Source organism: Coloeus monedula (genome assembly GCF_965178545.1).
Source record: "Coloeus monedula genome assembly, chromosome: 3".
Classification (NCBI taxonomy): domain Eukaryota; kingdom Metazoa; phylum Chordata; class Aves; order Passeriformes; family Corvidae; genus Coloeus; species Coloeus monedula.
Window position 1 is genome coordinate 34,730,491 of NC_138783.1, and position 20,998 is coordinate 34,751,488.

The following is a 20,998-nucleotide window of genomic DNA, read 5'->3' on the forward strand; positions in this document are numbered from 1 at the left end:
AAGATCTAAGGAATATGTACTTTATTCTCCTTTCAATCACAATGAATTCCTTACATTTCTTCAGGTTCACATTGTTCTTTCAAATTATTATTATTTTATTATTATTTTATTATGAGTTATTTTATTATTGGTTTGATTTGCTAACTATACCATCTGTACTGAGTTCTGTGAAGATACATTTGAGTTGTGTCCTGAAGAAGTAATTTTCAGACTATGTAGGTTATGTTTTCATGAGCTCTAATCAAATCTTTGGATTGTTTTACGTTTGCAGCAGGGAGGGCTGTGCAGCTGTTTTGATGCATCCCAGCTTAGGGGCACCATGAGCTCAGCCCCTCTTGCAGCAGGGCAGTGCCCTGCGACACTTCCTGCTCAGGGAAGTGTGGGGGCCAGGGTGATGCCAAAATGGGGAGTTTAGGAAAATTTTTGGCTTTACTCTCTGCTATTCAGCTAGTGCACCTGGATTTAGAACATTAGAAGGAGGACATAAAAGCTTAAACAAAGGCTGAAAAAAAATAAATTCTTCCTGTTCTGATGCTGCAGATGGAATCATGCACTTTACTCTCAAGTGAGAATGAACTATATTTTATTGATATAAGAGAAGTTCAATGGTAAATACAGGAGTAGCTTAACAAGAATTAATGGCCAGGTGTACTTGAGCATTTACTGCATAGAGAACAGTCAGAATTTTCAGGGGGATCTTCCCATTGAGCCATGAGGTTCAAAAAGGACCCCATTGTGTTCCAAACTTCCTTTCAGAGGGGAGTTTAGGTGTGGCTAGATCCAGACTTAAGTCTCAGCCTTGGGTAATGATTGATGCCTAAAGGATTATATATTCTCAATCACAGAACCAATTAGGTTGGAAAAAGCCTCTGAGGTCATCAAGTCCAGCTTTTGATCAAACCACAATGTCAACTAGACCGTGGCACTAAGTGCCACATCCAGTCTTTTCCTAAACACCTCCAGGGACAGTGACTCAACCACCTCCCTGAACAGCCCATTCCAATATTTAATCATCCTTTCTGAAAGATTGCCAAGTTTCAGTGTGCTTATTCCCAATTCACTTACCAAGCATCTGATGTGATAAGGAATCTCTCAACCTTGAGGAGTAACCTTGAGAGGCATTCCTACTCAAGGGCAGATCCTGGTATGCAGCCCACTGCCATGCGGGAGAGTGCAACAGGCCTTGGGCTGTCCACGCTTCATGGAGTCAGATGATTGTGTCATAGTCATATTTGCATACTGACTACAGATGTTAGTTTCTTCCAAATTTGCCGTGAGTTGGACATTACCCAGCATTCTGGTTAATTGGGTGTATTGCCCAAATGTTGCTCTTGGCTATCATGTGTCATCTGTCTCCTCCCTAGTCCAGTTGGAGCCAGATTCTGCTGTCAGGACATCCATGACTGACCACCACTTTTGGCTATTACTTGAGTGGGGATACCATTCAGAATATAAAGGCAAGGTTGGGGATTGGAGCACATTGCCACATCTGACCATAAAAAGAATGGGATAAATTTGTCGATTTCTGAGACAGTCAGTGCTCTAAAGGCTTTTATTGGATAATATGCATGTAGGTGCATCATAGATAAGTAAATTGGAGTAAGGAGGTGGCATTATATATTTTTACAATAAAGTGTTGTTGCAGTGGGGATACTGCAACATGCATATATCAAACCAGGAGTCCCGTGGAAAGGAAATATATATGGACAGACAGATTCTTGATAGATGTTTCAGAGAGATGTTTATTTCTCCAGCCGCATGGCCGGGGCTCTGCCCAGGAACTGTTCCAGTCACGGACCAAGGGTCCTTCTGCCCGCGCAGGGAACACAAACCAACCCATGGGAACGAGGCTGAGCAGGGGCAGGGAAACCCCGTGTCTGTGCCCTCAGGGCCCCTCTGCCAGGGCTACACGGCGGGGGAGGGACCCCAACAAAATGTGTCTTTACATAATGAATTACATAATGAATATTAAATGTCATGTATGACCGAGCTGGTTTTGGCTGGGGTAGAGTTAACTTTCTTCACAGTGGCTGATATGAGGCTGTTTTGGATTTGTGCTGAACACAGGGTTGCTAATATAGAGGGGATTATGTTATTGCTGAGCAGGGCTTACACAGAGCCAAGGCCTTTTTTGCTTTTTGTACTGCCACGCTGGTGTGGAAGTTGGGGTTGCACAGGAGGCTGGGAGGAGACACAGCCAGGATAGATGACCCCAACTGACCAAAGGGATATTCCAGAGGATGCGGCATCATGCTCGGTGTATAAAGTGGGGGGAAGGAGGAGGAAGGGAGGGACATTCAGAGTAATAGCGTGTGTCTTCCCAAGTCACCATTACACGTGATGGGGCCCTGCTCTCCTGGAGATGGCTGAACACCTGCCTGCCCATGGGAAGCAGTAAATTAACTCCTTGTTTTGCATTGCTTGTGTGTGGCTTGTGCTTTCCCTATCAAGCTGTCTTTATCTCAACCCACAAGTTTTCTACTGTTGACCATTCCAATTCTCTCCCAAATCCCGCTGGTAGGGGAATAAGCAGTTGTGTGGGGCTTGGCTGTTGTCTGCTATGAAACCACAACAATTACTATGGCTGACGAGCAAATTTTTGAGGACAGTGGTAATAGAGGACTAAAAAGAAATTTTAGTCTAAAAGGATAGGATCTGAATTTTTAGAAAAGAAGGAAGCTCATGGAGTTTGGATTTTTATTAATAATATATTGAAAGATATAAAAATATAATGTAGGTGTATATATATTTTTTCCATTGACTTCTCAGAATAAATTTGTTGCTTCTTTCTTAATTAGTTTGATCATAGTCTTGAAAGTCAGCTTATACACCTTATTATCTCTAACAACTTGCGTTTTCCAGATTGTTAACCTGAAGTTTTGTTTATTATTTAAACTCATCTTTCAGCCTGTCATTAATGTGCATTACAATGGAAAAGTTAATGCTGGTAGAGTTCTGTGCTAGTCTTTAAAAGCTGCATTGGCTTGGCTTCTCTGTTTTGGCCCTTGAATTGTATTACAGCAATGTTTTTTGCCCTGGCAAGCACTGCTGTGTTCTGCATGTCATTGTTCCTGCAGTGGGATAAGACATTTTTCTTTTATAATAGTAGTGTTGACAGATTTGATTCAAATAATGTTTATAAAATATTTTGTGATCATTAGCAAAAAAGGTGCTACAGAATACAAAACTAATGAACTAATATAAAACAACTCCCCTTAAACATGCAAAAACAGAGAAGTCTTTGTTCTGCTGTCTGATGACCTACATGGATTTTAGTGTGAAGCATAAAAAAATATGCTGCGTCTGTTGAAAACCCAAAACAAAAATACAGAATGGATCATATTATTTATTTTGCCTCTACTTCACACCCACTGTTTTTCTACCTGAAAATAAATTTATTTCAAACCTTTCCTTTTAAAATATACTGTTTTAGAAAGAAACATCTTTTAAAGAAGGGTCAAAGTGGTTCTGAAGTAAAAATGTTATTGTTTTCCATGTGTTTTGCTTTTAAATTCTGAATGCATTTTTAATATTTAAGCCTTATCAAAGACATAATTTTTAATTAAGGTAAAAGCTTTACTTTCAAGTAAAATAATTTCATTATTTTAGGGGATTTATTTTCTTTAGGAATGAACACTACTTTGCATATTTGAGTGCTACATATCATACTACATAAAAAAATCAAAAAGCCTTTATTGTGTCTGGATGTAGGTAGAATTATCAACATCCTGTCAATCCAACAAGTTAATGCATCCCCTTGGTCACGTATCTAATTATTCCTTCACACTTTTATTCTGCAAAATTATAATACTGTCTATTTTCAATTGCCTATGAATAATGCTGCACTTTAGATTCAATCAAGGAGTTCTTCCTGTGGATGTTTGAAAGGTTGCAATTAGCAGACTGGGAGAGAGGAGCTTATTGAACTGTAGGCATCACATCCTACACTCACTCGTATCCCTCTGCTTCAGGTGGACACAGCATAGAGTGTGTAATGCTTCATGCTTTTTGGATTTGGAGTACTTGGAGTGCAAGTACTTTAGCATTTCAGTCCAGATCATGGGCATGCATTTATCAGTCTTAGTTCTAACACTCTCAAGTTTGTGAAGCAGACTTTTTGACAAAAAACTAAGCTTGCCGACAGGTTTGTGCATACTCACTATCAGGTCCTTTGGGTGACAGTGTAATAAACCCCTTGAAAGAGGTACAGTGCTTTGCTTTTGCAAAGTCTGTTCTTGTTGGGCCACTCTTATCCTTACTGCCTCTGCTGGAGGAAGCCAGCCAGGCCTTGCTCTGTCAGGTGTTTTCATCACTCAGAGAAAAACCATATATACTATATACATATGGGGGTGTTTGGGTGTGTACATACCCCTCCTCCGCACCCAGCTATACTTAATTTTTAATTTGTCTGTGATGTTGGCACGTGCTGCAGAATGTAGCATATGCCTTTTAAAATTGTTTGAAGCACTTGGAGATCTGAGGCAGCCTAAAATTATATGGCCTGACCTGACCTAAATTAAATGTCATTTGAATTTGGTTTTGTCATTCTCTCCCTAGCCTTAAATTAGCTTTTGCTTTTGTATAATTATTTTTATATTAAACTACCACAGCTAACTTTACTGGATATTGTAGCAGTAGGCTGAAATCGGTTGTGTTGGTAGGTTTGCGAATCCAGTGGCTAACATAACCTCTTAAAAATATGTTTTTATATACAATTCAAGGTCTTAAACCACCAAACCCACTGTCTTTTGCATAAAACACTTGGTCAGAATATATATATATATATGTATCTGTATAATTAAGACCCATGGCAGGGAGATTGGAACGAGATGATCTTCAGAGTTTCTTACAACCCCAACCATTCTGTGATTCTAAGAAGCTGATAAAGCTGTTCAAATACACAAGGCTATTTTTCCATAGCATTAGCTTTATTTTGAATTACTTTGTCATTAAGTTACAGTTCTGAAGTGAATTGGGAAACAGCATAAAGAGTACGCGTGAGTAACTACTTACTATAAACTTAGGGGGTTTGAGAGTCAAGACAATGGGATTTGTATTGGTCAGTATTCACTGTATTAGAAAGGTGTAGAACTTAACAGAAAACTGTTGCAAAAAGAATGAAAGAAGAGCTAGCACAGGTGTCATCGTCTTAATAGTTTTAATTACAAAAAAGGAAGAAAGCTTTCCTTTATCATAAGACTTCATTTTGGAGGATTGCAGATTAATTGCTGTCAGAGACAGATGTGTTCCTTTGACCTTGGACAATCTAAGAAGTAAAGAGAAAATAACTCTTCTGGATTGAAGAGAAAGCTTATTTTGATGAAAAGTGAAAAAGAAATATATTGCATTCATGTCTTTTTGGACATATGATGGCTTGATTACAATGATTTTTCACTCATTTAAGATGAAGTATGTCTGAAATTTATTTTACAAGAACTCTTCTTTGTAATTTTAAAAATATTTACTATTTTATGCCTAGAATTATTTGATATTTTACTTTGCAAACTATCTGTTAAAGTTCAGCCAAGGCAAGGTTTTTATCCTGGCAGCACATAATGCAGCATCAGTAACAACAATGGCTAGAAAACATACCCTTCTCGTGTGATCTTTTATGTACTGGTCTTAACACTATCCACTGTGTTTTTCATAGGAGCATTTTTTCATATTATTTATGGTAGCTTTTAAAAATTTTTAGAATAGCTGATTGTGTTCTTACTTGTTCCCTACAGCAATATACAAAGATCTCAATGGAACACCGTTCTCTTTTAATAAAATCGCATAATTAGCCATTTCAATGCTCTTATTTCTCCCCGTTGTTAGCCAGGGATTATCTGATCCATGCTGTAAAACTAACAGAACTTCAGCACAGTTCCAGCAAATGTTCCAAAGTCCCTACTGTTGCAAGTTGTGAGTGTAGACTGTTTGGGAATATGACTGGTTTCTCATCCACATGTTACAGAATAAAATCCCATGCTACTCTCAATGCAGACTTAATAGTAAATTACATTTTTAATCAGTGTTTAGATGACCTAGCATAGAGAAACCAAATATGCCACAGATAATATTTGTTTTCCTGATCTTAGAAATTGCAGCCCTCATAACTTTCTATAGAAGATTGACTTAGTTTGAAAATAATATAAAATAAAGATTCTTATAGGAGATAAATGTCCACTTCGTTGAGATTACTAGTAAAGAGAAATGATAATTGAAGCACATTTCTTTTGTATCTTACATTAACATATTCCGTCAGCTGTTGAATAATTTGTGTCTGTAAATTGTTCTGCATAAAGATGACAACAGTTTAAAGTTCTGGATTCTTTTCAGTCATAAATTATTTGTGCTGAGTACATTATGTTTTATGTTTGCTAGGCAGAAGCACTTTACTGAATATTGGCAAGTGTGATTGTTTAATTCTTTGCAGAGCTTAAGTGAGAATTAGTGTGGTCATAACAAAATTAATCTTGTCTGATGTCCAAATTCAGGACTTAGACTTTGCAAAGGTGATGGAAAGATGAGCATAGCACACTGTGAATTTATCTTGAAACTATCGAGCTATGCTAATTTTTCAAATAATGTGCACAGTGCAAGATTGATTAATTGCTCTGATTTCACCATAGTCTTTCTCTGTGGGAACCCAAAGTGCAGAGAGTATTTCTCTGCCTGTTTTGAAGGGTTCTACCCCCCTGGACAGCACTGGTTTTGACCTTCGTCCATGGAGAAAATTGCCTACCCTTTGGGAAGAATCAGAATCTACGCTAGTGTGAACTAGGTGATAGAATATTATGTAAGATTGTCACAGCGTGAAAAATTTAGAGGTTTTGGGTTTATTAATATAGTAAGTAGACAAAAGCAAAAAAACATCAAAATGGGGGATTCTTGTAGTTTTCAGGTTTCTTCCTCCTTCTTCACCTACTCCATTTTCTGCAGTATTGGTAGTATAAAATGATTGGTCACAAAATGCCACAGTACAGGGCTATGTGAAAGGCTAGTTCATAATGTACAATTTTAGTGACCATTGGTTATTTTACCTTTAAAAAGCCTTGAGCTTTCCTGTATTTTGCCTTTTGTATTTTGCCCTGCTTCATGCTGTGCTGTCGGTATATGAATTACTGGTAAGATATAATAAACAACCTGAAGACCAAGAAAATACAGAAGTCCCGCTCATCTCTGACTTATGGCAAAGACTCTAAAAAGTCTCCCCCATCAGGGGAGGCACAATTAAGATGCTGGACTGCATCATTTCTCTTTAGTAGAAGCAGGTACCTGGTATCTTAGTAGTGCTCTTTCTTATTCTAAAAATAATAAAAATATTTAACTGTCCATATGACCTCTTGGTCTTTCCCTAGAGGAGAGGTGTATATTGCAGCTGGTGCTTTCAATACTGTTTAATTTCTTTTTAGAAGTATTGTGTATTACTTTGAGCTTGGTTTGTAAAATAGGTCAGAGAAGTGCTCTTCCTTCATTCTCCAAGAATTTGAATTTCATGCAGAAGGACACAAATATATTCTAGTTAGTGAAACTCTTTTCCCTATATCTTGACATTATTGAAAGATGTTCATCTCTCTTTCAAAATAAGGACCAATCTCCAGGAGCCATCCTCATCTGATCTCTTCAATAAGACAGGTTGGTCAGAACTGGGCACCCCTGTTTCAATCACGTCTCAATGAACTTTGTCTCTATATGCAGATCTTTTGAAGGAAAATAAATTATACTTGACTTTATCCCCAGTTCTTGAATTCCACATTTTTTGATTTTTGGCTGCAGCTAAAATCATGTTACTTTATATTTTGTATAAATTGCTTTACTAAAGTTAAAGCTTTAATATTGTATAAAGTCTACTGTCATTTACACTTTGAGCACAGTTTCTTATTTCCAGGTATTTTTTCTAGCCATTGTTCTTTCCCTGCTGTTTCTTAGTGAAGAATGATTCAAAAAGATTGTAAGAATAGCTTTTCCTGTAACATTTTTCATCTTTCTGCTTGGGCGAAAATAGGGGATACATAGCAACGAACACGAGTCTGCAAAGAGTTTTTTCTTGGTTTAGCATTGCATCGAGTTGTAGTCTATGATAACAAAGAAATGCCATGTTTGCAGTATATGTGCGTGAATTACTGCAAGATGTTAGGGGGTTGCTAAATTTGGTAGCCTGATGGAAGCAAGGCTGTTGGGACTCCATGCCAGTGTGCTCAACCAGTAGCAAGGCCGACCCTGCATTCCCAGTAAGCCCACGGACAAACAGAAGACATTCAGGTAGACAGACGCGTGTCTGAGCAGAACGGCACAGCAGTCAGTACCCACACAAACAAAAGCGCCACCAGCGCCTCCCTGTGTGTACACATATTTTCACGTGTGTGGTGTGAAATCTGCCAGGAGCTGGGTTTAGATGCTTGGCCCCAGATCCTTGCTGTTCCAGATGCTGGCATGTGAAGCTGCAACCGCTGTCCAGCTGCTGGCACAGACTCCTTTGCACAAACCAGCATACACACACCCCGTGGGACTATGATCCCTCCTGAGCTGAGACACACAGTCCATCCAGTAGCTGGCCCTGGATCCTTGCCCTTACATAAAACACACACACATACAAATGGGTCTCAGCCAACCCCTGGATCCTAAAGTCTCCTGGGTAGTTGCCTTGGATCCCTTACCCCTTCAGAAGACAAATTCTACCCTTGTCTTGCTTCCAGTTACACATACACACCCCAGATTTCTCACTGCTTCACCTACTCCCCAGCTAGCCCAGCTTGATGTTTGCTGGCAATCATCCATTGCTACAGGCACCCTCGTGCACTCCAGCTGCTGGTGCCACAGACCACTACACACAGACACACGCGCACAGAGAACACAGAACCTCTTGCCCCAGAAAACAGGTAGAAATGGAGTTTAATAGAAGATATGACTGAAGATGATCAGCAGGCACAGGGCTCAGACAGGGAAATGAACTGACCGGCCTTGCCTGTATGTGACTGGCCCCTTTTAACTACTTACCCATCTGTATTCCTGTACTTCTTCCTCTCCATCTCTAAACCACTTCTATCCTTCCCTTTTCCACACCTTTTATTCTTCACCTAAAAATCTTCTAAGTCTTGTTGCAATGCCAGGATGCTCGTTCCCTGCATCCTGCAGGTGTCCCAGCCCCACAGGCAGTGATGCTCTCCCCAGCTGACCCACAGCACTGGTGTCACCCTGAGCCAGGGGCTGCGGCTTCCCTGAGTTTTTCCACCTGTCCTTGTGCCTCTCTGCTCATATGTGTGTGTGAGCACCTTTGATGGCCTGATGGCTCCTGTGATGAACCCAGGATGAAGCAGAAATAAATTGAATCCTGAAAAATAACTTGTCTGTGGACCAGACATGCTGGAGCATGTACAGTGTAGTAATGGCAAGTGAAATGTCTGGTTAGTGGCCTTGTTGGCCTTGGCCGTATTGCAGAATTTGATGTCCAGGAGAAGATGTGTACACAAATCTAGCTATGATGGTCACCAGCCACTAACTTCATTACATATTGTTGAGATAAGAACCAGAACACTTTCCACATCTCTGCAGCCAAATAGTTTCACTTCAGTGTGGAAATTACAGGTTTCATTATGTCAGGAAACCTAGGGAGAATGTAATAAAGGTACTTCATATAACTGGTAAAATATACTCTACTTCTGGAGAGAGATGATGAAATACTTGACATTTTAAAGTAGTATTGTGTGACATTAAACATTTTCAGAGTACTTCTGTGTTGCAGTTGTGCATTTTAGTGTAGTAAAAATATTCTTAGAGTATTTCTTGTACCATAGGTTTTTTCATCACTGCTTACTTAAAGCAAGAGAGCACTGCAACATTTTTGTGCTTGTTTCAAAGAGGATTATGTGTCAGCATTTTTCTCAAGCTTTCTTTTGGCTTTTTCCTCCGTTCTTTAGTAAAGCTTCTTTCATCTCTGCTGTTGTATGTTAATAGGTAATCTTAAAAATAATAATTTTTTTTAGAATACCAAGGCAATGCCTAAAAATTATTTTCAGAGTAACTTTCAAGTTCAATATTTCATTATTGTGTCAGAAATTAGATTGATTGAAGGTGGATGAAAGTGATATTTTCCTCTCTCCTTTGATTTAAGTTGAAAAAATTTTTTGTGGAAAACTCAAATTCTCTCGAACTGATGCAAACCAGTTTTTTTCTACTAGGAAGGTTTGAAAAGCACGTGGAACAGTTTGCTGAATATTGACATGGCTTAAATTGGGACTGGTGATGATCAGCGAGGCTGCATTAGCTGCTTCTCAGGGTGTACACTCTTAATTCCTGTGAACAACAGTTACGTCAATTTTCTTACCCTGGGCTTAGGAGGAGGAGCAGAAAACCACTGATTTTGCCTCAGCCATTCAAAATGTCTTCTTTTTTTTTTTCTGCAGCAAAATTAATTGGGTATGAAGGAGCTGTTCTGCTGTGCTTTTAGTTGTAGAGTGCAGAGGACTGTGTCTCCCTTCCCATACATACACCAAAGAGCCTTCCAAGATTCTAAGAGAAATAGCAAACCTTTCTGCTGCTGTAAAGATAGTTGTAAAGCAGCTAAGTCACGCATAAGAAGCTTCTCCTGTGGAATCCGTATTTATAAGTGTACGTGTACTTTGTGTGTGAATTTTCCTTATTACTCCTTTTTATCATTAGTTGCAGGAATTTTCTTCACTTTCTCAGGGCTGTTCCCTCCTGCAGGTGTAAGTACATCCACAAATGAATAATGTGACTTCAGTTACACAAGTACAAGCCCAGTGACACCAGTGGGATTCCACCGGTGCTACTGATAGTAGAGTTCAGCCTTCAGTGCTTTTGCCAGAGTTAACACATAACAAAAGAAACCAAGAGAATTCATGGATTGTGATTTTTTTCATGGGCAATGGGGTGAGAGAGCAGTGAAGGGACTATTAACTCTCAAACCTAAACAAAAGTACTAGGAGACAATTTTAGGCACAAAAAGATGAGTCAGAGTATGTTCCCATTTAGCAAATGGTAAGAGATTAGATTATGTCAGTTGTATATTTATTTATTGAGGAAATGTGGTCTACCTGTTATGTCTATTACATATATTTCATTATATGATTGCTGTATAAACACGTCATGGATACCAAAGAATGAAGTTAATTAGTGCTATTCTTTCCTTGCCTAAAACTGTACCAGTTAGTATGCTACTGATTTCTCCTGAAAATTGAGATAAAATTTTATTTTGTGTTTAAATGAATCAAACTTAGCCCACATGTAAAAATTTCTGCCTTTTAAACACTCTTACAGTTACCAACCTTTAAAATCAAATTATGCAAATTAAAGTATTAAACATTATTAAAATTACCTTCAAGTCCCAATTTATAAGTACTTTATAATCTTTGTTGATGAAATAAGGTCAATCAAGCAACAGCAATTTTCCATTTTTATGTATCTTGTGCACGGAATGATAGATTACACCAGAAAAATAATTTCTAGAAATGTATGAAGTGTTCAAATTTTTTGAAAGGTTTGATGGATTTTCTTCTAAATCTGAAATAGAGCAGAGACCCAGGAACCTAACAAACTGAGCACTTATAATAACTCATATATTACCATGTCAGCAATGGCAGAAGCACAGAAAAAAATAAGAGGCAAAGTGATTGTGAACTTCTGAAGCTGTATAGTAAATGGCCCGACTTGTACAAGAAATGATACGATTTTATAGAAAGAAATTGGTGCATCCAGTTCTCTTGAATGTACTGTTTCAAATTTACATACTGCTGCACATTCTAAGTTTAAGATACAAAAAATAAGGAATTTTCATAGAATCAGAGCTGTTTGGAAGGGTCCTTAAAGATCACCTAGTCCCAAGCTCCCTGCCGTATTTTTAAGAAATAATGTTTTTAGGATGCAAATCCTAGAAGTCTAAGTTTGTCCATAGTAGTCAGTGGGCAAGCAGGTTCTTTAAACAACAATTCCATCCAAAGACAAAGACACATGGCATCAATCACCCCCTCACGCCTTGATTCCTCTCTCCAGTACCTGTAAAAAAACCCAAAAACCCTAGATCACTTCTTAACTTCGATATTTAGCCTTTAGATAGGTAATATGATGGCATATGAATTTTTCTTAGCATAAGAGAGAAGGTTCTAAGTACCAAAGCTGAACTGTGCACTCTTCTTCTTTTGTTGGTACTAACTCTGTTCAAGCTGGAAGTGCTAGCCTTAACAGAATTCACACACAGATGTAATTTCATTTCCATTTACTGTGACCCCCACTTGAAAGCATGATTTCTGCTTTTATCTGCTCCTGCATTAGGCTTCTAAAACTGGGAAGTTGGTGTTGAGTCTGCATTAGCTGTATCAAGTGCTTACACCTACAATAATGCTTCCATCAGAATATGGACAAACCAAAGAGAAGGTGAAAGAAAAATTGATGATTCATTGTAAACCTCATAAAATAATAAGAATACCTTGGAGAAGGGCATCAGCACATTTGTTTATTATACTGTAGAAAGTGTCAGCTCTATGGTGACAAAACAGCTAAAAAAAGCAAATCTAAATTGTTGCTGAATAGCAAAAGGGAGTGAGAGCAGCGTGGTGGGGAAACCGGAAAAGAATCCCTTATTTTGACAAGGTCTTGAAACTATGGTCAAGCAGGTGAAGCATTAGTGAAAAGAATCAAGGAGCGTGGAGTATATGAGTGGCTTAATGGGAGTCATGGGAGGAGTCTGTGTTTAAAGTTTAGTTGGAAAAGATGAGAAGGTAGAAAGCTAATCATGAATAACATTTTAGATAAAGTGGGATTAGATAAAGTAGGTTTAAATTGATATGTATGTGTGTGTGCATCTGTGTGTGAGGGAAAAACAGAACAAATATGGGAGGTAATAAGAAGGATGGAAAAAAAAGCCTGAAAGGAATGAAAATCAGAAAGCAGTAGAGGCTGAGTTGGAGGCATGAAAAGTTGTGATTACAGCTGAGGGATGGTGATTCACAATAGGTAAGAAAACATGACTGTTCTGAACAAGATTTGAGAAATGGGGTAGAGTAAAATAAAATTGCAATTTGGGAATCAACCAAAGAGTGATAATGGTTACTTGCTAGATGGGTATTTTCTCCAAGAGAATGGAAACAAGAAAAGCCAGGATAACAGTGAGGGAGGCAGGAAGAAGAAAGGGTGAGTATTGTGACGATCGCTGAAAAAGAGGCTGACTAAAAGTTAAGTCCTGAAGGATGTAAGACACATGTAAGACACATATAGCAGTCTTTGAGCAGGGTGAAGTTGATCATGACTGCACATCTTTGCAGGTGTTGACCAAAAGCTGGATTTGGCTTCTTGGAGCTCTGCTAATTGTGTGTTGAGGGTTACATCTCCCCTAAAGGATGTAGTGACTGGTGGTCGAGTGCATCTGTGGAAGGATCCATAAGCATGACATGAAAGTTTTAGGTTATGGTAAATTTTGGTTCAAAAAACTTAACATATTGTCCTTGTTTTCTAAAGGAGGCATGGGTAAAGAGAAGGAAATGGGTTTAGTTACGCACCGTAATTAAAAATAGTCCGTAAAATGCACTCCCTCAGATAAAGACTAGCATGAAAAACTTTCTGGCAGCCTTTTTAGGGCAGTTTGAAAACACAAAATTACCACATTTGAAAGCAGAGAAATCCAGGAGAGTGTTTTCTCTATTTTTATTTATATGCAATAAGGGAGGAAACCTGTAATGATTTTGAAAAGCAGTATCAAAAGAACACCAGCAGCTTTCCTTTGACAATTAAGAAAGAAATAACCCAAATCTGCGGTTGTCAAAGGGCTAAATAAGGATCACTCCTTAGTTTTGCTGACAAAACTGTGAAATTATGGAAGGCTATTCAAGTCTAACACTGTTAGACACCCAAATGGGCTTGCTGTTTCTGAAATGTAAAATAATATGGTCTGGTGGAAGATGTCCCTTCCCCTGGCAGGGGTTTGAAAATAGGTATCTTTAAGGTCCCTTCCAACCCAAACCATTCTATGATTCTCTGATTCTATGGCCATCTTAATTATACAGCCAATTGGAAATTTTTAAAGGACAAATATATCCTGAGGTTACTTGTACAATGAGAATTTGTCAGTCTGAGGTTTGGGTGATGAGACAACTGATGAAACCATGCAGCCAAAGGAATGAAATTTGCGTGTTGAATGAAAATCAGTGTTAGGGTAGTTATCTTTCTATGCATATGATAACAGAAGTAGAAGCAGCAGTCTTCTTTCTTGTAGTTGTCTGAAAAACAATATCCAATTAAATATGATTAAAATTACTTTTGCTTGTAATAAAAGTCTACAGATATAATTTTTAGGCAAAAGAATCTCTTCTTGAAAATAAGACTTAGCATAACAAACAACTCTAATGACAATTTTTACTATGAAGGATAGGTGCAGGGGTTTTGAAATATTGCAGTTGTATAAATTGTACATGTTTTGATTATGTTGTTGCTGCTATCATAATACAGTTCTTATTAAAATTCATATGATGAAATATATATCTTATTGAGTGGGTGGATGCAGTTGTAGAAGGGTAGAAGTATAGCAAGAAAGAATTATGCAATGTTTACTTTTCAAGTACAAACAAGTCAATCAAATCAAATAATTGCAGAAGTAAAATAAAAGAGTATCAAATTACTATTGTTATTATGAGAAAAAATATCTTAAAAAGTGTTAATGAAGTCGCAGAGTATGTGGCAGAAAATGAAGAACACAACAGAATGTTTCTCTCGAGGATTTTAGGAATCTAGCATAATCTGTAGAGCTGATTTTCAGTAAGGGACTACTTCAGCTGCTGCTGTCACCCTTAAACTGCAGTAAAGGAGAGAAGCTTCCTAGAAAGAAAGAGTTTTCACATAAAGGAACAAACTAATCTGAGTTTGTCACGTCCTTACTTTGGCATTCTGTGTGCTGGGCTTTATTTCAGATTTTCCACAAAATTTTATGTAAAAACTTCCCTTTACCTGTTTCTTATTTCTCATTCTCCTGAAAGTAGGAGTCATTTGAAGGTAACTAGTGCTTTCTTCTTAGAAAGATAAGTGAACTCTAATAGCGACGAGAGGAATCTCTCTTGAATAGTGGAGTCTAGATAGTTACCATACATTACATCTCTCTTTCGTAAAGACATTTTCTTGTCAAATGTTTTGAAGTCCTCTAGAATAACAGTTGCTGCAGCCCTGAATGAAAGGCGACTGTTACCTTGCCTTTGCAAGGGGTTCTTTTAAACATTGGGGCTTAATTAAATTTTGCTAACTTACTCTAGAAGGGCCTTGCATTCATCCTGCTCTGGATCATGAATGTATGTAAGGTCAGGAGGCTGAGAACCTTCTTGCATTGCAAGTGTACCTTGGCCATGCAACAGAGGCCTTCAAAATTACCTAAAGATTTAATGCTGATCTGCTCCCATGTAGCACTTGTACATTTTGTCGTGGTCAGCAGTATCTTCTTCTGTCAGAAATACAAGTTCCTGGGTGAGACACGTGTTGGTTCCAGCCCCTGTGCCCTGAAGGGATGCAGCTGGTTGTGTCTTCCCATGGAGGGAGATTATCTTGTGCACCCCTTACCAGTCCTGTGCCCCTTACTGTCACAGGGGCTGTTGAGCATCTTTCTCAGATGAGTGCACATCAGTGTCCCAAATCAGAGATGAAAGGCAACAGCAGCATTTCTTGCCTTTTGGAGAAGGGGAAAGATTGAATTGTTCCTTGTGGGTATCCTGACTGGTTGGGCTTGTGGGAGCAGGTGCTAGATATCATGCTGGGCATGTGCTGCCAGTTACAGGTGCAGACAAGCCCAAAAAAGCAATCGGAAAAGCTGCTAAACCGGAGATCCGGCCTTTAAGTGGTGCATAATGATGAAAGACATACGGCATCCCTTAAGCAGAAGTTTGTTACCAGTCTATAGCCAGGAGAAATGCAGAGAAAACAGATTTAAGGCAAGTGCTCACCAAACTTCACACATCGTTTTTAGACTCTGTTTGTACATAGTGAAAGGAAACCTCAGGGTACAATTCGTCTCACCTACCTGAGATTTCTACCGGAGGATGAAATGAATTAAGATCTTCATGTGCCTATTTTTTCTCACTTGAGTATAGAGCTAGATGACTGCCTCACATTTTAGCATTACAAATGTAAATTTTGCTTGAGATTAAAGATACCCATCAAGGCAAGTGTGCACTACTGGAAGCTTAGAAAGATTTTTTCCCAAACAACTGGAGAATGCTGATAATTTCTTTGATTGTGGAGAAGAAAAAACTGTATGAAAACGTCTGTAATTTTTCGTAGTTATTTTAAAATAATTCAGGCTGTAGTAATTTTTGCTATGTGTTCTTGCTGCAATCTGATATAAAAGCAGGACTAGAAAACTCATGTAAAGAGAGACACAAGAATAGGTTGCCTCTGCTTGCAAGAAATGGAAGTTGTAGGTTCAGACAGCTTGTTTTGGTGCTTTAACAGGCCAGACACTGTCGAGTTAAAATGTACAAAAACAGAGGGTATGTCCATATGCTGCTAAATGAGAGCACCAACAAGCCAGTTCCAGTGCTGGAGCCATGATTCTCTTCCTGCGTAACTGTTGGCTTACTCCTTGGCTATTTGCTTCCAGCAGGCTCCAGACAGAAACAGCCCTAAGCACTGAGACTTGGCTGAAAACTGACTATAATTTAGCAGGGTAGGTGCAGCCAGAGAGTCTAAATATGAAGTAAAATGGTGCTAGCAATGAATGGTACTGCATACACCATCATTCCACCTGCCTCAGGTGGATACAGAATCTTACTCGATCCTTTACGAAATAACTGCATTGGTTTGCTGAGCAACCAGCAAAACAAAAAAGGGCAGTGAACGGCATATGCAGACATGTATGTTTAAATAACAAAAGGAGCTGGATCAAGATCAGCTTTTTAATTCATATCACCCCTGCTGCTATGAAGCATGATAATGGATCTCTGCTGCAATTAATTTCAATTTGAATTGAAGGCATTTTCAGAATTGCCACTGTGGATGATAATGGAAACCCCTCAGATGGTCATAAGCAAGTATCATTTGTGTGCAAATACAAACTGAGTATTCAGCTTGTGTTTTCTCCTTTCATCTTTCCACAGAGGTTGCTCACTTCTCGTATCCCTCTTTTTCCCATTTTTGCTGCACTAATGAGTTTTTAATGCAAAGGAAAAGCGATTATAAGCAGTGAAGCAAAGACAGCTTTATAGAGCAAGACTGAGGAATTGAAGACATAGATCAGAGCTATCCACCAACCTAAGATGAAAGAGAAGTTCATGAAAACAGAGACTTATAGATAGCTTTGATTTCATTATCATTAGACAAGAAAGGACGAAAAATGGAATAGATGTAAAGATGTTCATAGCTAGTAAGTTGCCTATATTAATAAAAGAGTCTATGCAGAAAGCATTAAAGTGGTAACATAGGACAGGAAAATATCCTGTTGTAAAATTTTTTTGTTCATCTCTGGTTTTAGTGTAGTGTGATGTGATTAATCAATCGTAATAAACTAAAAAAACCCACATATTAAATATTTTATTCACTGATGCTGTGTTTTCATGCAGTTGTTAAGCATGAGTTGTTTGTTTGGACTTTTCTCTCTCTTTCCTTTTCAACACAGATTCTGGATTGTATTTCTATTACTGATTTTATGGTTTATCAGATCTTGAATTGTAAACAAATTAAATAGTTGGTGGATTTATTAGGAAGCTTTTGTTTGGCAGATACATGCACCTTGTTATAATATTCACAAGAGAAGTACCTAATTACATTTGAAAGGTGCTTGACTAGATAAAGAATGATTTATGTACAGTGTTTTATGATTGCAGTTAGGAGTCTAATACAGAAAATTAGCAGTTGGGAGTGGGGAGGACTGATAATGTTCTTATTCTGAGAAATAACAAATTTGTTCCTCCAAGATTAAGTCAATTCCAATGCTTTCCTTCAGTTTAGGTCTTGAAAAATATTTTTTTTCATTAAGTATAAATTAAGTAAAACACTAAAGCAAAGCTATTTTCCATATCCCATTGTTGCAAAAACTAAAATACGATCATTAACATATTTATGTATTTTTTTAATTAATCAATACCTTCTGGCCAAGTCAAAAAATTGCTGACTAGTTGTATCAAAGTGATGCTTTGAAATTCTTCTGAGATTTTAATGATAGAAATATTTTCATTGCTCTGCAGTTTACTTGCCATATAGTGAGCCTTTGTGGCTTTCTCAGATGCTCTGCTCTACCCATTTAAGAAATGAGAAAAGGAAGAAAGGTATGTTAAGTGAGTTGCCTGGAGGGATAAAAAAAATCCATGTGAGACTGGAACAAGGTTTCAGAATACTGCTTAAATCAGTGTCGTGTCTTCAGCTGATAGATTTCTTGTCCAGCACAATCCATTTTGGTGCTCTACATTTTGTAGCTTAATTTATTTTGACACTGAGACTCAGCCTAAGAATTACATTAACATTCTGTGCCTTTTTGCCATTCAGCTGTCTCTTGCAAAGGTCCTCTGTCATGTTCTTGCCCTAGGTTAATATAGTAAACAAGATGTATTTCAGTGTATGTATCAGAGAGTGATTTTTATATAAGTACTGTGAATTTCCTGACTGTTTATGTATTGCAGTGTAAATTGGAGCTTGTAAGACAATGCATAAATAATTTTTCTTCCATTGTGAGACTGTTAGAAGCAGGTCTTCTGTTTTGACTTGAAACTATTACCTTGGAAACTAAACATTTGCACAAAGTCCACAAACACACTCTATCACAGTATGCCTATGAAGTTACCTTCCATGTGGATTTAAGGAATTTTCTGATTTTATTTTCTTTAGGTCAATGGAACAGAAATTGAATATGAATTTGAAGAAATTACTTTGGAGAGGGTAAGTGTGATTTATTCTCTCTTACAGAAAAAAAATATGTGTAATAAAAATAATTATGAATTAATTATGAAATTGGTTAAGAATAAAATTGTTTATAATTTGAATAAAGGTGTTCACTGTTAATTCTAAACTATAAAAATGTGAGTGATGCAACGAGTAAGTCTTTCATGCTATTATCAGGTTTAGCTACTTGCGTTCAAAATGCTTTTCTTCCCCATAACTCTGTTCAGTTTTCAGTTGGGTGTTTGGTTATTGTGAAGAGCCTCTGTGACTTGGTAACTCCCTTTTTAGCTTGTCACCTGGAACTGTGGAATGTATTCTCTTTTAAAATCTTTGTTTTTCTTGAATATGTGCATAATAGAGGACAGGTAGTGTTATAGTACAAAAGAAAAATTTCAAAAGGCTTTTTAATGTTCAAGTGGCTACATAAAAGCTATAGACCATTTCTATGTGTAAAAGATACATTTGCTCAAAGGCTGAATTACCTGAGCTGTAATCAGGGCTTGCAGTGAAGGCTTTGTTGGTAATGTGGTTTGAAAGCAGCGCCAAAACCAAAGAGATATGTGCTGCACCATGTCTCCCTGGATTTGGTGTTTTTTCCTTGCCTTTTGGTTACACAACTGTTGTCCTTACAGTGCTGACTTTGACAAAGATCAAGGCCAAATGGGCCATGAATGGTACGAGAAAGAAAGTCTAAGCTTTGTAATGTGTCATAATGCTTACAAAGATTTCTAATGGATACAAGAATGTCACTGCTGAATTCCTTCAGTGTCCTACCACCATCTTGGGGATGTGAAGTTTTTCAATCTTGAAGCGCAGTTCAGCTTCTTTCTACATAAAATGACTGAATGTGAGGCCAGATTTATCAAGGTGTGGCTGATGCCATATGAAAAAATTCCTGTAAGGTAGCAAATTACCATTAAATTAGATACTTAAATTATATAATTCACTGCACTTTTTCTGCATGTTATATTTTTAATTGTCCAGGATAATGAATTCCACAACCATTCAACTTAAAGGGATACAAGTTCATGTTCTCATTGATTTGCTCTCTCCAACAAATTATGAAAGAACAATATATCTTTTTATCATAGCCATCTTTATAACAGATAACATATAAGGTTATAGGCACTTTTTATCTACTGTCTCTCAACTTACTTGTGCATCACTAGTTATTCATTGGACTAGAGTTTCCAAAGGTCACTGAACAGAAAACAGAACACATGCCTCCTGGGTGATATTTTGAAAAGCACTTTATTTTTAACAGATGTGGAAGTTACCAGCGTACATACTGCAGAACAAATGTGATTTGCATCTCCTGTACCTGGCAGATGCAGATAATTGTTTACTCATAGTGCAGTGTAATATCAGTTACAGGCTGAACAACAATAGGAAGAAGAGATACAGATCTTTATGGACAATGTTTCAGTTGTTTTCTCGATGCTGCTGGATCTGTAGCTTCTGATTGCTACTGCTTGATATGTTCTGTCACATGTATCAGTGTTTTGTCTCAAAGGCAGGGTACTGTGTCTTCTGGTTTTTGTGTGAGATATAAAACACAAGTGATTGCCTTTAAATAGATGTCATTCATGTCAGACTAAAAGCGTTTTCAGAAAAAAAGATACTCTCCATGTTGATTATCCATTTTCTTCCACTAAACTGCTTTTAGAACTTAGAGGGAAATTATCTTTCTGTATTTAATGGCAAAGCTATTAAAGTTGCTGCTGTTGAGAGAGAAAAATGTAGTTTGCCCATATCAAACAGCTAGTAATAAACTTTACATTTTAGTCCAGTTATTCAAGTCGCAGAATTCTGCATCCCCAAAGCCATCAATGATTTTCTTCATGAAATTTTTACACATTTTGAAATGATCAGTATAATTTAAAGAATTTTACAATGTAAAAAAATATATATTGAGAGTATATTAGGGCTTTAGCACTCTTACCTGCTTTTTATTAATAATAGAATGAAAGGGAAGGTGGTATGGGATTGATTACTTCAGAGCACTTCCCAGTCTCTATAGACACCATTAATTTAATTATTAGGTCATCACCTTCATCCATAGGTGACATGGATTTGTGGGACCTATTCCTGAAGAGAGTTACTGGCTTTGCTCCACTGTGAAGAGATGGAGACATCTCTTGGGGTAAAA

The 20,998-nt window shown here is 37.7% G+C and overlaps 1 protein-coding gene across 6 annotated transcripts in view; it reads left to right on the top strand.

Moving 5' to 3' along the window:
• The window catches only part of DLG2 (discs large MAGUK scaffold protein 2), a gene marked incomplete at both ends in the record, with an annotated part of 992,680 nt that overhangs the window by 607,994 nt on the left and 363,688 nt on the right, over positions 1–20,998 (top strand). For all 6 annotated transcript variants that reach the window (XM_082277305.1, XM_082277307.1, XM_082277308.1 and 3 more), the window contains one exon: positions 18,796–18,846. In XM_082277305.1, coding sequence (XP_082133431.1) covers positions 18,796–18,846 — 51 coding nt within the window. The remainder of the gene's footprint in view (positions 1–18,795; positions 18,847–20,998) is intronic.